Source organism: Labrus bergylta, chromosome 19, assembly GCF_963930695.1.
Source record: "Labrus bergylta chromosome 19, fLabBer1.1, whole genome shotgun sequence".
NCBI classification, from domain to species: domain Eukaryota; kingdom Metazoa; phylum Chordata; class Actinopteri; order Labriformes; family Labridae; genus Labrus; species Labrus bergylta.
The window spans coordinates 12,001,578-12,015,688 of record NC_089213.1 but is presented as its reverse complement, the minus strand read 5'-3'; the positions used below and the strand labels follow the sequence as shown (position 1 = coordinate 12,015,688).

General features: G+C 44.8%; 1 protein-coding gene across 2 annotated transcripts; it reads right to left on the bottom strand.

Annotated features, from left to right (window-relative positions):
- Nucleotides 1-166: 166 nt before the first annotated feature.
- On the bottom strand, nucleotides 167-14,100 carry vps52 (VPS52 subunit of GARP complex). Of its 2 annotated transcripts, none has more exons than XM_065948191.1 (20): nucleotides 13,829-14,100; nucleotides 13,216-13,297; nucleotides 12,853-12,905; nucleotides 11,683-11,758; nucleotides 10,160-10,227; nucleotides 9,141-9,316; nucleotides 8,914-9,064; nucleotides 8,435-8,535; nucleotides 8,173-8,305; nucleotides 7,899-7,954; nucleotides 7,088-7,223; nucleotides 6,185-6,340; nucleotides 5,914-6,032; nucleotides 5,060-5,183; nucleotides 4,874-4,969; nucleotides 3,460-3,567; nucleotides 3,259-3,324; nucleotides 2,850-2,961; nucleotides 2,365-2,483; nucleotides 167-2,149 (listed from the first exon to the last, which is right to left on the bottom strand). In XM_065948191.1, the coding sequence occupies exons 1-20, from the start codon at nucleotides 13,925-13,927 to the stop codon at nucleotides 2,003-2,005; spliced, it is 2,178 nt and encodes a 725-aa protein (XP_065804263.1). In that variant the 5' UTR covers nucleotides 13,928-14,100; the 3' UTR covers nucleotides 167-2,002. The 2 variants fall into 2 exon arrangements, with proteins under 2 accessions (XP_065804263.1, XP_065804264.1); XM_065948192.1 differs by having other exon boundaries at nucleotides 13,216-13,294.
- Between the last annotated feature and the right edge of the window lie 11 nt (nucleotides 14,101-14,111).

Below are 14,111 nucleotides of genomic sequence, written 5' to 3'. Positions count from 1 at the left end.
TACACATTCACACACTGCCACTGAAGCAGTGGGAACAACTTGGGGTTAAGTGTCTTGCCCAAGGACACATCGGATGTGGCTGCAGGAGCAGGAGGGATCAAACCCTCGACCTTCTGGTTGAGAAATGACCGACTACCAACTGAGCCCCACAGTGGCCACATAAAAATGTTTTGTATTTATATTATTTATTATTTAACACACAGATGTTCACACTGGAATGACTTCCCAAACAGATTTACCTAATCTACACGATGAAGTCCGTACAGACAAATCAGCAAAGGCACACAAACCGCTCACTGTTTAAATCAAGTGGCAACTTCCAATGCTCAAGTGTGAAATCCTGTGGATGCTTGAGTGTCCACTTGAGGCTGGCTGCAGAAGCACAGGAAGTCACATACACACCCATTCTAAAAAGCCTGTTTTTACAGCAGAGATGAACATGTTTACAGCCTGGTTCAAAAAAACGAATAGGTCTGATTAGCTCATGTCTCGATCATCACACACTGTACGGGGGGGGGGGGGGGGGGGTGAATGTTTTGATGACTCATCCGTTTTGATTTGATGAAGGATAAGAGTTATACACAATAAGGCGTGTAGCTGACCTGATTTACAGGCGGATGCGGTCAGTAAATTCCAGCAAACAAGCCAGAAAAAGAGTTAAGAGTTGATTTAGATTTACACCTTCAGTAGGAAGAATGACCTTCAAGCTTTGGACAGTCAGGAGGTTAGAAATAACTTTAATGTTCTTTTAAAGTATTTAATGAGGATAAGAAAAATACAGAAGAACACCTTTTACCTGTTGAGGATCATTCTCACCTGCTGAAGCTGCAGCACATGTGGACAAACACACAGCAAGTTTTCAAGTAATGTGTTTCTCAATAGTGCAGTTTTTTTTTTGTTAAATCATTAGTATCAATTAATCATTTCTTCTACAGAAAATAAAATAAACATGTCTGTTCAGTGTTTCAAGACGGAGCACCAATCCTCATCACGACTCAATCTGTCAACAAGTTTTCAGCTTTTGTTGCTGCCTGAAGTCATTCACTTAACTGTAAGTTTAACACATTTTAGAGAAGCATTTCAACTTAAAATGTCTAAGATTTGAATCATCATTTATGGTCGGCTGTTTGAAGTTTTTAAATCCAATCATCAGCTCGAGCTTCCAGAGTAGCCGAAGAACTGAAGAGCGAGGACGCGATCCGAAAACATGGTAGTGTTTTTAAATATCATGTTTTAGGCTAAATGTTTTCACTGTTCGCTACGATGATATCACAGCAAACACTGTAGACCCCCCCTCCCCCCGGAGTAGATTTATGTTAGGCATAATTTAGTTTATCCATCAGAATGATTTAGCTCCATGCAGTCGTCTAATGTGTCGATGGTGTGTTTGAGGACTGATCAACAGTCAGGAGAGTAAGAGCGGATTGCAGGAGGTCGAGTGTTTGGGTGCAAATATTGACGTTACAGAAAGCAAAGATCGACGAGTATCTTCAGAAATGGATCACAAACAGAATCTTCTCTGAAGGTGTTAGCTCTCCTCAAGGTTTAATCTGCAGGTTGCAGGTCAAAGATGAGGTTCATTAAGTACTTCTTTTTTTTTAGGAAAAACAAGGATGTAGGACAAACCAGCAGCAGCCAATCCCAAAGGAGACAGGACTAAAATCTGAAGGCTTATAACTTCATATGTATCAGATAATTCAGACGAGTTGATGTCGGTGACAAGCAGTGGTTGTACAGCTTCATCATAAGACTATAACTGATCTGGTTTTCTTCATTTTAGGACATTATATGTTAACTCTCAATGACTCTGTTTATATCCAGCTTGGACGTCAGAAATGCCTTGAAAATGTAGAGGAGAGTATTTAGGAGGACAGACTGGATGGACTCGGCCCCTCCAGACTTCAGGTGACGTAATGCTCCTGTTTGAAAAACAAACAGTCTGTGTTGTCGATGAACAGTCCTGTCATCGGGGCGGACATTCTGCGGCGTCGTAGCCTCACTGTTAGAAGTTGGGCTTGTGCTTCTTCACCTCCACCATGAGGTGGTGCAGGTTGATGAGCTCTGAGCGGACGGCCAGGCTGCGGAAGGTGGGCTGGTTCAGGATCTTGTGGAAGCCGTGGTAGTACTGGATCAGCTGGGTCAGAGCGCCCTGCGGAAGAAACAAAAAGTTTTGCTTTATTACACAACTCATCGACACACACACAAACACACACCCTTGGCAGCCATGCGGTGAGTTTCTGTTTTCCCAGACATGTTCAAATCGGTGGGCTAAAATTATCTGATTTTGGGTGTCGATGTATTGCTATCATTTCATTTGTACTAGAATCAAATCGTAGTTTAGAAATCCAGAATCCTCTGTCTCACCTGTATGATGCTGGTTCCATTCTTGAAGTTTGTGAAGGATCTCATGACGTCCTGACTCATCGCCTCCACCGACTGTTTCCACGTACCCGAAAAGCCCCGAACCAGCTGAGTGATCCGAGCTGACACACACACACACACACACACACACACACACACACACACACACACACACACACACACACACACACACACACACACACACACACACACACACACACACACGGATGTTGGTGTGTGTCGTGGTTCATTTGAGAACAAACAGTGCTGGTGTGAAAAATACAAAAGAGGATGTGGTCATCTGAAGTGGGAGAGTAAATCTTTCGCCTCAGACTGACAGAGAAACAAAACTGAGACAAGTGTTCCTGAATCAGAGCCGCTTATCGAGTTTTGTTTTGTCTGTAAACGGTGAAGTGAAACCACCACGCTGACTCATGTAGAAACCGCCGAATCAGCGAGAAGGGACGAACATATTCCTGTTCTCTCACCTTCCTCGTTCTTCAGCCGGTCCAGCTGCCCTTTCTCCACCAAACCCTCGGCCTCCTTCACGAAGGCGATCATCCCTCCGAACGGGGCGGACAGAATCTCCTCGATAAACTCCTGGAGGTGGGGGGGGGGGGGGGGGGGGGAGGGAGTCAAAGTGACACAGATTTTGTTTTTGAACAATACTTTCAGATAGGATTCTCAAGCCCATTCATTGTTGCTGTCCAGCTATGTCCATTCTGCTGTATCAGACTCCGTACATACGTGTACTCTGGCTCAGAATGATGTGAACGCAGACGAGCGGGCTAAAGGGGAGTGAGCGCACTCAAGTACGGTACCAGACAATCGCGTCTGATGTAAAAACAGCGTGAAGCACAGAGAAGAAGAAGAGAGTGTAACAGCTGTTTTATTCACCTGCGTCCTGGCCAGCAGCAGCTGCTGGAAACCTTCCACCTCTTTACTGTCGTCTGCTGCCCTCTCCTGGACAAACAAAAGAACAGCAATCACACCCTGGGTGTAACAGTAGTATTGCTTTATGTTCATGTAAGGACATTTAACAGGTCATGTAAATCTGGATAACCACGAGGCCACGAGCAGGTTTTCTTTTCAGCTCACCATGAGAACACTCAGCATCATGTCGTAGTTGTTGATGAGGAAGATGAGCTGGTCTCTTCTGGAGGGAAACTCCGCCGCCATCTTCAGCACAAAATTTTCCACCTCCACCTTGAAAACAAAAAAAAGTTCATAATTTTTACATTGATTCATTTTTTTTTTCGTAAAAGTCTTAAAAATGTAACCTGTTGTTCCTGAGCGTGAAGTCTTTTAAATAACGGCAGTTCATAGAGATATTTTCTACAAATGAAGCCGTTTCTGCCCCAAACACCGCAACAGTTTCTGATTTAGACAACACTATAACCCACCTCAATCAAAGTTTAACTAAACCTCAGAGTTTCAGCCCCCTGGACTTTCAGGGCTGTGGGGTTGGTGGGGGGTAAAGACACGTTACCATCCTTGTATTTTGGTTATTAAGCCATGAGCGACGAATCGAGATGCGGAAGAAATGTGGTTTGAGGTCGAAGACTTCTGTGCTGCAGAGTCTCCTGTAGACCACGACAGTCCAGAGCCGGATCAGTTTGAACCGGTAACACAGACGGCGAGTGTTAAGACCTCAAGTGTCAGGGACAGGGAGGGGCAGGAGAGGAGGGCGTCTCTGATTGGTGGACGACGCCTCGCCATATTTCACAGCTTTTCTTGTCTGTAACAGCAGATGCTCATGAGGTCACTGTACTAAGAGAGTTTCCCTCCAATCTGGAGAAAATACCACATCCAGATGTTTACAGCTGGGAAGAGTTTAGTCACTCGTTAAAGACACTTTTTTAAATTTTTCATTGATTTTATAGTGGTTGCTTTTATACTTCAGTCGTTGCTTTGGCGTGCTAATGACAGTTGTAACAGTGCGCTTTTGCATTTCAATGTGGACGAAGATGTTTTTGAGAACTGAGCGTGTGTGGACTTCTTAATAAAAGGTGCTTTTGAAATAAAATAAAGTGCTGTTGCTGAACCTGTTGTGTGTTTCTCATGAAATGTTTCCTCGTGCTTCTGTTGACCTGGAGGCGTGAATCATTAATTGTTCATAACTAGGTCAGACCCGACATTCACAGATTCCTTGCCAGCTTTGATTCGTAAATATTTGAACTGCTCAGAGTTCATTTCTCTGATTAATTACATTTAATGACACAATTAAAGTGTTAGCATACTTTTCACTACTTCAACTGGCGTGCTAATACTAACCCAGATCTGAGTGTGTGTGCATAACAGTGTTACTCCAATTATTCCTCCCAGAGGGCAACTGAGTGTGTGTGACTGTGTGCGCGTGTGTGTGACTGTGTGCGTGTGTGTGCGTGTGTGTGTGTGTGTGTGTGAGAGTGAGACTGTGTGTGTGAGTGTGTGACTTTGTGTGTGTGAGTGTGGAGACTGTGTGCATGTGAGACTGTGTGAGTGTGTGTGTGTGTGTGTGTGTGTGTTGTACCTGCAGCTGTCCGAGCAGAGTGTTGGTTCTCTCATTTGGAAACGTTTGGTTGATGCTGACGATCGCTGACGAGAACTCTGCATAACGACGAGTGATCTGAAACACACAGACACCCGTTACAACAGATTGCACAGCCATGTGTGTGTGCGTGTATGTGTGTGTGTGTTTTAGTGTTTGTAGACCTACGTAGTGCGGTCTGGTGTCCAGTACTCCCAGTTTCTGAGGGTCTGTGTTTCTGATGCTGTGGATGTTCATCTCCAGGATCAGTTCAAACCTCGGCCACAGCAGCTCCAGCACTGCCTCCCAGTACCTGACACCCACAGAACACAGAAAAACACACAGGTGAGGACACGGGGGGGGGGGGGGGGGGGTATGATCCACTCACTGGTTCATCCCTCTCTCATTCCAGTTCTATAAAGAATGTTCTGGATGTCATCTGCAGTGACGTAGACTAAAAGCTTAAAAATTAAAAGCTGGGGTTGACTGCAGCCTCATGTGAAGAGGCTGCAGTCTTCGATGGCGGACGGCCCAGTTTGTGACGCATGCACGCAGGCGCAGAATGGTTCAGCTGCATGCACGCCGCACATACGTGTGATTTTTTCATAAAAGTCCCACAAGTACACATGCACGTGCGATGTCTAAGGAGTACGCGCAGCCTGACTTACTGTTTTTTCTTTTCGAGAGAGAGACAGACTTTAGATGTGTGTGTGTGTGTCAGGCCTCAGCACAGTTTGCACTCGATAAAGTTCATCATAGCTTAAACCTGTTCACATGAATGTGTTTTCACAAACACACAGAGTGCCTTTGATGCAAACAGTCATCTTCAGGTATTTCAGTATACCATGAACCATTTCGCGCGCCACGCACACGCTGCTGGGTGAAAAACAAGCTCAGAATTTTTCATGTCGTTTCATTTACAAAACTGATTCCCAATAATTGCTATGAAACCTTTTCACTCCTTCACAAGAGCAATATTTAGATTTTTCTTTTCCAGCTCGTTCAAAGAGGGAGGATCACGTGTTTGTGGTTGGGTCACTGACTTGTCGAGAGCCGGGATGGTCCTCTTGGCGGTGATGGCTCTGAAGCGGAGGATGATGTGGATGCAGAGGAAGACTGCGATGCTGTCGTAGCAGTCGGAGACATACGTAGACATGCTCTTCTGCAGAGACGGAGACAATAAAACATGTTAAATATACTATTGGGATATCCGTGGGAACTCCTGGCTCCTGCATACATCACCACATCTATACACAACAGGACAACAGCTGGTGACCCTGTTTGTGGATCTGAGGTGAGGCGCTCTGAGCGTACCAGGAACATGCTGAGAGTTTTTCCCATGATGCTGTTGAAGAGGTCGAGGGCGGAGTTTCCTGCCACCATGAAGAAGTCGGAGAGGAAGAGGAACTCTCTGCAGCCGTTGTCCAGCAGAGCGTAGTGCTGGCTGCGAAACAGCATCTCATACGGGTACTGGAGGAGAGAGAGAAGAACTGAGTCTCACAAGAATCCACAAGGTGTCAGTGTGGAGCAGCAGTTTGCTTTGGCAGTAGGGTGCATGCTGGGACATTGTGAGGTGACTTCTTCAACACTTTGCATAGTAATTACAGAGCGATTACAGATCATGTTTGGATGTTTCCTACTCTATCATCATGGCCTGGTTTCACCCTGAATTCTTCAGATCCTTCTTTTATGATTTCATCAATGACCTCAGGTGAATTCTTCTTCTGCTCAAAATAAAACATGATGAGATTATAATTACAGACGAAAACATTTCTGAACCCTGTCAACTCCTGGGGCGCGCTGGTGGCCGAGGCCAGGTCAGCTTTAGTGACAGATTGTATATTTTTTGGGTAATTTTTGCCTTAAAGGACAGTACAGCTAGAGAGAGAAAGGAAATGTTTTGGAGGAGAGAGCGGGGATGACATGCAGCAAAGGGACGAGGTCGGATTCAAACCCACGGCCACTGTGACAGGGACTGTAGCCTCCGTACAAGGGGCACGCGACACAGCCACTATGCTATCCTGCACCAGACAGATCTGATGTTTTAAGACTTTAAAGACTGTTGAAGGACCAGCAGGAAACCTTTTTGTTTTGTTGTTAAGATGCATGTTTTCCTAAATGATTGTTTTTGTTATTTTTGTGTAAAACTGTTTGGAGCTTTGTGAGCGTTGACTTTAAAACTGAATGTCTGTCATGTGTTTTGATGTGGTTTCTCACCCTGCTGTCTCCTCTCTGAGCCGTGTGAGGGACCAGGATCGGCCCCTCCAGCTCTGCAGGACTCAGGATGGCCCCCCTCTGACCCAGAGTGAAGATGGTGTTTCTGCTCTTCAGAGACGGTTTGGAGAAAAAACCTGCAGCAGGGAGTCAAGGAGCCTAGCGTGTCGTCAAGTGTGTCAGGGCGGCGGCGGGTCTCAGCTGATTGCTGCCCCAATTACACCTAAATTAGCAGATATGTGATCAACACATTCTTCTGTTCAGCGTGTCAAGCACAAATGTACGACACAGACACACCTTGACACAACTATAAGTTTGTGGAACAGCCTGACCTCACCTGGCTGTGCATGAAAGAGAGCTGGCGAGCAGCTTCTCACCTGATTTCAAACATTTCTTTTCTTTGAGTGCCAGCTCGGAGGATCAGTGTCAGCTGGACACGAGCCACTCAAGTTTTTGTGTTCCAAGTTTGGCTCTTAACCTAATTTCTGTGTTTACAAAACCCATTCAAAAGGAATCCAGGAAGAAGGTCACACACAGATGTGTATGCTTTATCATGTTTGGGCATGATCACACTGGCAATCCGTACCGTGCCGTACTGAAGCATGATTGCCCCCCCCCCCCCCCCCCCGGCTTTCATTTTTGACATCGGAGGTCGCTGCTTGGGCAGAACGAACCCAAATTGTTTGCTGGAATTGTTGTCTGTTACTCTCTTCTGCCGTCCCTTTCAAGTAACTTCCCAAAAAGTACAAAAACATAAAACACACACACACACACACACACACACACACACACGCGCTCAGTGTAAAGGATATCTTTCTTGGCTGTGTCTTCTACTCCCATCAGGTCGTCTTTGTCTGCCACCTCCTCGTACTGCACACAGACAGAACAAACAGATTTCAGATGAATCGTTAAAGTTGAGATGGAGTAAAAACAAACTGACTGAAACACATTCTGTAGAGCTCTATGATAGAAATGCAGTCAGTCTGACCTCCAGTCACTGGGACTGTATATACAGAGTTCTGTGAATATTCCTCAGACTGGATGAGGGACGGTCAGTGAAGCAGACATGACAGAGGTGAAGGACTAACCTGCACTTTGAGCAGCCGGCTGCTGTACGACTTGAAGTAGCTGTAGTAGATTTTACTCATCGTGTCCACGTACTCGTCTCTGATCTCCTTTGCCACCGATCTCTCATTGGCCAAAAGAAACTGGTAGAAAAACCTAGGAAAGGTCAAATAAAGGGGAAACAATTAAATGAAAGGCCCTGATATTTTCCACCTGCTTTCTCAAACTATCCTTTAATATCTTTTAACGTAGAATCAGCGAGCAGGTTTGTGGAGCTGTGCTCACCTGTACTTCAGCAGAGTGTTCTGAGGGATCTGGTAGTTTGTCATCGGCTTCCTGAACGAGTAGATCTTCTGCAGAATGAACTCTCGGATCTTTGACACCGCCTGAATGAAGACACAAAGAGTCCAACAGATTCCCGTCAGTGAGAGTTTCATGTCTGAAGCAAAAATACTTCTAAGCAGAAACATTTATCCAGAGTTTCTCCGGTCATTAAAAGAAGACACTGAAAATGAAAATCTACTAAATGTTTGTGATCAGCGGTAACCTTGTCTTTAGTTTGCAGTGCTGAAGATCAGCTGTCTTTTGATTTAAAGAGGCAACAATAAGATTTCTCATCATCTGCTCGTTCTCCTGCAAAGATGTTATTCATGTCATCTTTCCAGGTTCTCACATGTTTTGAGCAGATGTTTAGACAAAGTCTGACATTTGATGAAGTCACTTTGGGCTGTATTATTTTGAGATGTCATCATTATCAGTGTGACCTTGAGTTTGAGGCGGTCGACGATGTCCTGGATGTCGGAACAGGCCAGCGTCTCTCTGAAGCTCAGCTCTTTGGCGAAGTTGATCTTGTTGTTGAGCTCGTGAAGCTGCTCCAGAAACTCCTGCTCCGTCACCGGACTGTCCAGGATAGTGCTGCGAAGAAACGGGACAATGTTAGAGTCAGACAGAGTTCTTCCCCCCGCCCCCCCTCTCTCTCCGTTCCACTTACGAGATCATGGTTCCTGGCACCACCAGCTCGTCCACCAGCTGGCTGAGGTGGCTGCGTACAGCCTGCCGGTTCTTCAGACGGACGTTCATGCTGACCGACTGCTGCTGCAGAGTCTGGATCTCACTGCTGATGGAGGACAGGTCGCTCTGGAAGCCGCTCAGCATGCCCTCCATACGCTGAGAGGAGAACAAAATAACAACTGAATTAAGTTCACTCTTACCTCAAAAGAGAAAAGTGCTGCTGTTGACATGGGAGGAGGAGATTGAGCAGAGCCATTGCGACATGATGGGAGATAAAAAGGTTAAAGATCCAATCAGTGAGATGTGTAGTGTAGTGATAAAGTGACCTTACTATATGATCAGACATTAAGGAAACATGCTATGTTGAAGTGCTGGCTTCCAGTGCAGTATGTCCTCCTTCTAACTTTAGATTCTGGTCCTGAATGCTCTGGATTTGTTTGGACCAGAGAAGGTAGGCGGTTTTAAGGCACCCCCACACGGCCGTTTTGGACGCCCCTCGGTTTGCCAGATATGAGACCAGTTATCAGGTCAAACCAACAGGTGTTGCAGTGATGGAAGCGGGCAAGAGAAGTGGTTCAGATAGAAGTGATTGTACCCGACCTAAAAAGCCTCTGCATGTTTCTAATAAGCTCCACGAGCAGAAACGTGCTCAAACTAGGATCAATATTGGAGATACTTTTGAAAAATGGAGAGAGGTTAGAACACAGAAATGTTTACAGACCCATGCAGAGCTGGCTAAACACTGAAGCTTCAGTGTCCACCACATGGCAACCTGCGTGAGCATCGACTCTAGAGAGGAGGGGGCGGGGGGAGACAGTTCTCTACAATGTTTAGAATCTGGACTGTAGTACCCATTTCAAACACTAGGTGTCAGAGTTACATATCGCTCCTTTAAAGCTGGAGTTTGTTAAGCAACCTTAAAAAATGTTGACGCTGTGCTCAGAACATGTCTAATCCTGCAGTGCATTGTGGGATCAGGATGAAGGCGTCTCGTCTTACCTCCAGGATGGAGTCACAGGCGGTGATCTGGTTGTGCAGCAGAGCGATGTTCTGACTCTCCTTGATGTCTGACAGGGGAACGGTCAGGAACACAGCAACAACAACAACATAATCATCATGTCTTCTGTGTGAGGATTCTTGGTTTTCTCCAAATAAATCATGGAACAAAAGAAACCTTGTTCAGGATAAAAACCAAACCCCGAGAGATCCTTGAATCATATCATGCTGAAAGTGGAGTTTTTGCTCGCTGCTCATCTTTCTGAAGAATTCATATATGAATAATTTTTTTTAAGGGTGATAGGAAACAGTAAGGTTCTTCTTCTTTGTCCTTATCTTTCTGTTTGGTAAATTACTTTGGACTGGCTGTCATGAGGGGGGTGGGGGGTGGGGGGGGGGGTTAGGGGGAGGATATAGAACGGGATAAAGCTGTGTTGATCTGGGTTGTCGGATAGTCTTGAGCGCATCATCACTGAGGGGCGGCAAGAGCGGGTGCTGTGTCGCCTTTAAATGTCGTAGTAAGCCCATGAACTTCTTTTAAGACCCAACTAAAATCTGAGCTCATAGACAAAGCCTGGGCTTGTCGATCCCCACAACATCCAGTACGATCAAGGCCACCAGTGACCCGGCAGACCGGTGTGTAGGTGAGCTGACCCAGCCTTATGTTTTCCCTGTTGTGAGCAGCACTTCTGTCACTGTCATCCCTCGACCTTCCTTCACGCTTCAAGTGTAGCTGTCGGCAACTTGTAACAACGTAAATAAACAATAAGGTCAGAAGACTTTTGGATCTTTTTCGCTGCCTTGTTTTAAATGAAGTTGCTCATTGGGAGCTGATCAGTGTGCGTACCTTTCTCTTTCTTCTGCAGTTAGAATATTTCTTGTTGTGCACCGGTACTGGGTCATTTTGCTTGGATGTGCACATCTGTATGTGTGTCACATGTGTACTCGTTTTATATTTTTTGGGGCTTTTTTATGTCTTCATTGTAGAGACAGGATGGTGGATAGAGTCAGGGACAGAGAGAGTGGGAAATTACATACAGGTTGGATCAAACCTGGGCCGCCTGCTTGGAGGACTGCAGCCTCCGTACATGGGGCATGTGCACTAACCAGAAGGCCACCGACGCCTTAGTTTTCACTTTTTGAAATAAACAATAATGGGAAACAAAATACCTCTTGTGGGACAATAAAGAGAATCTGGTATCAGATATCTTCCACTGAATGTTGGTGTTCAGCTGAGAAATATGATGGATATTACAAACTCTCTGAAGACTTTTCTTCACTCACATTTGAAGACTTTAAAGGAAGATTCTCTTCACTGTAGTTCACATCAGAGAACAAATAACAAGTGGTTTACTATGTGCAGTAAATAAATGGTTCAGTATGGCGCCGTGCTGAGGCTCATCCTTAATTTTTTACTCTTTTTTAGTTTTGTCTGACCTCTTCTTGTGACCAAAAACAACAAGATAACAGTTTCTCTATAAAGTTATTTAAGTGTATTTAAGTGTATGTTTGATGTGAGAGGATACAGTCTTTGATGGAGGCCTGTTCGATCCTCTGCAGCTCCGACTCCACCTGTTTGGAGTACTGACGGAGGTCCACGCCCTGAAACAGAACCACCGTCATCACGACTCTTTCTCCCTCAAATACTCACACTGGGGGAGCAATGAAAGCAATCATGGTGCGTCAGAAATACCGAGTTACCGGTCTGATACGTCATCAGGAACGCTCCCCAGATTCTCCCGTGGTGTGAGGTACGTTAAGAGTGATTTTAACCTCCTGATCTACTTTGAAGACGATCCGGCTGCCACGAAATTGTAAATATTAAATGTTGTTCAATATTTAGGATCAGAAATCCTGTTGTGTGGAGAGAACATCGAGGACGGCCCAGCACGCACTCTGTGGATTGTCACATGGAACAGAACAACAGCCAATCAGGAAACAAGCTGACTAAAGCAGGAAGCACAACAAACATCACCATGGCGACGACAGCAAACGCAAAGCATAAATTTTAGAGGTCATAAATGGAGGAGCAACTTGTTGATTTGTGGCAACAACACGAGTGTTCACACAACGTGTCTGTAAAACAAACCTCAATCCGACTGACGAGGAAAGGACTGATGTAGCAGGTAGCTAACAGCTAGCCACATTTAGCTTGACCACCATGTTTGTCTACTCTGAAATCGTGTTTGACCACGCAAGATTACACGTTTTGACGCGCAAGACTCTGGTGGCTGGTGAATGAGTCTGTGAGCGTGTGGCTTGCTGAGTCGGCCGTCTCGTTGCTCTCCACACACGGTAAGAACTGAATGGTTCAATCTGTCGTCAAGTGTGTGCTCTCTCGCATATTCACAAATCGCTTAAGATTTTAAAAATAGTTTAGTGTGTGCCAGGCCTTAGTCCTCTTTTTGTGTAATTAGATCGATCGCAGCGATAGTAACGTGAATTTTCTCTCTATGGACATGTTGTCGTGTTGCTTTCACCCTAAAGCTACCAAGTAGTGTGTTATCGTCTGGTCTGAGCGAACACAACAAAGTCACTTCTGAAGGCGTCCATGTTGCCAATCGTTATTGGAACGCGGTTAACATCGGGTGTGACGTCATTCCCAGCTGAGACATCCGAGAACGCACCATCAGCTCTCATTGCTCTCCCAGACCTCCCAGATTAGATCCTGAACTCTAATGTCCCGATGTTCTCACCGTTTTTAACGCCTCCTTCACGAGATCATCCTCCAGATTGGCCTGGATGTGAACTGCAGAGAACAGAGAGAAGCAGCACTCAAAACAAACTCATCATCAAACTGAAACTGCTCTGGATAGTGAAGGTTCAAATCTTGTTTTCTTATGTAGGAGGTTTTCTGTGATAGCGACATGACTTTGATTAATGATTGTCAAGGCTTAGAAAATACGATATTCCTTCAGTGGTGAATTTGGGAATGAAAACGTTTCTGTCCAAGTCAACACAATGTTTTGGCCCACTTATATCACGTGATTAATGCTTCATATATTGTTGAATCTTCACCACATGTTGAGAGATTTCAACGTCATATATGCACAGCTTACTGTCCACTTCGTCCAGGATAAACTCGTCAGTGGTCAGATCCAGTTCACCCAAGTTGTGGTTAGCAATTTCACCATCAGTCTTCTAGACAAAAAGGCAAGAAGTAAAACAAATAGATTGTTATTTTTCAGACAACTTATTTGACAAAAGGTAAGGGGTGTTTATGTTGTTTGTTGTTCTTTCTGTTGTTAATCTACTATTTGTAGTCTTTCCCATCTTTCCTATGCCTGTCACACAAACATTCGTAGACTACCAATTCATAAAATTGCTGAGATTAACCTTCTGTTAATAAGAAAAACGCCTGAAGAAGCAGTGACGCTGCTCTGACATCAGGAAATCATGAAACTTACCTGTGACCTGCTAACAGCTACAACAAGGTATCAAGACACTTTTTGACAACTTATTAAAACAACACACATTTATAAAAGGCGTCATTACTGTCTGTACGTGTTTATCCACCTAGCTTTTGTATGTGTAGTGTACGATATTCTCTGGTACGCATCTTGTATCGTAGCAGTTCATTGATTCATCGACTGGTTTGGACAGTGTAAGTGAATAATTAATCAAATTAATCAGTTTGATTTAAGCATCCAAAAAGAAGTTAAAAGCCCTCACCTCGTCTTGTAAATACGCCATGGCGATATCTGTCTGTTTCCCAGCTGTGTTTACATCGAGAGCAGCTCCAACGACCGATGAAGCAGCTTCCTCCGCCATGATGCTAAAGAACTACAAACATAGACTTCCGCCTCTTTCACCGAAAATGATTAAAACGTAATTTTCGTTGTTTCAACGAACATATATCACTTCATTTTAAAATAACTGCGATACACAACTATGGACATTCAGTTTTAGTTTAATTACTTGCGCCTAAATTAACACGTCAACATTTACTTCATGT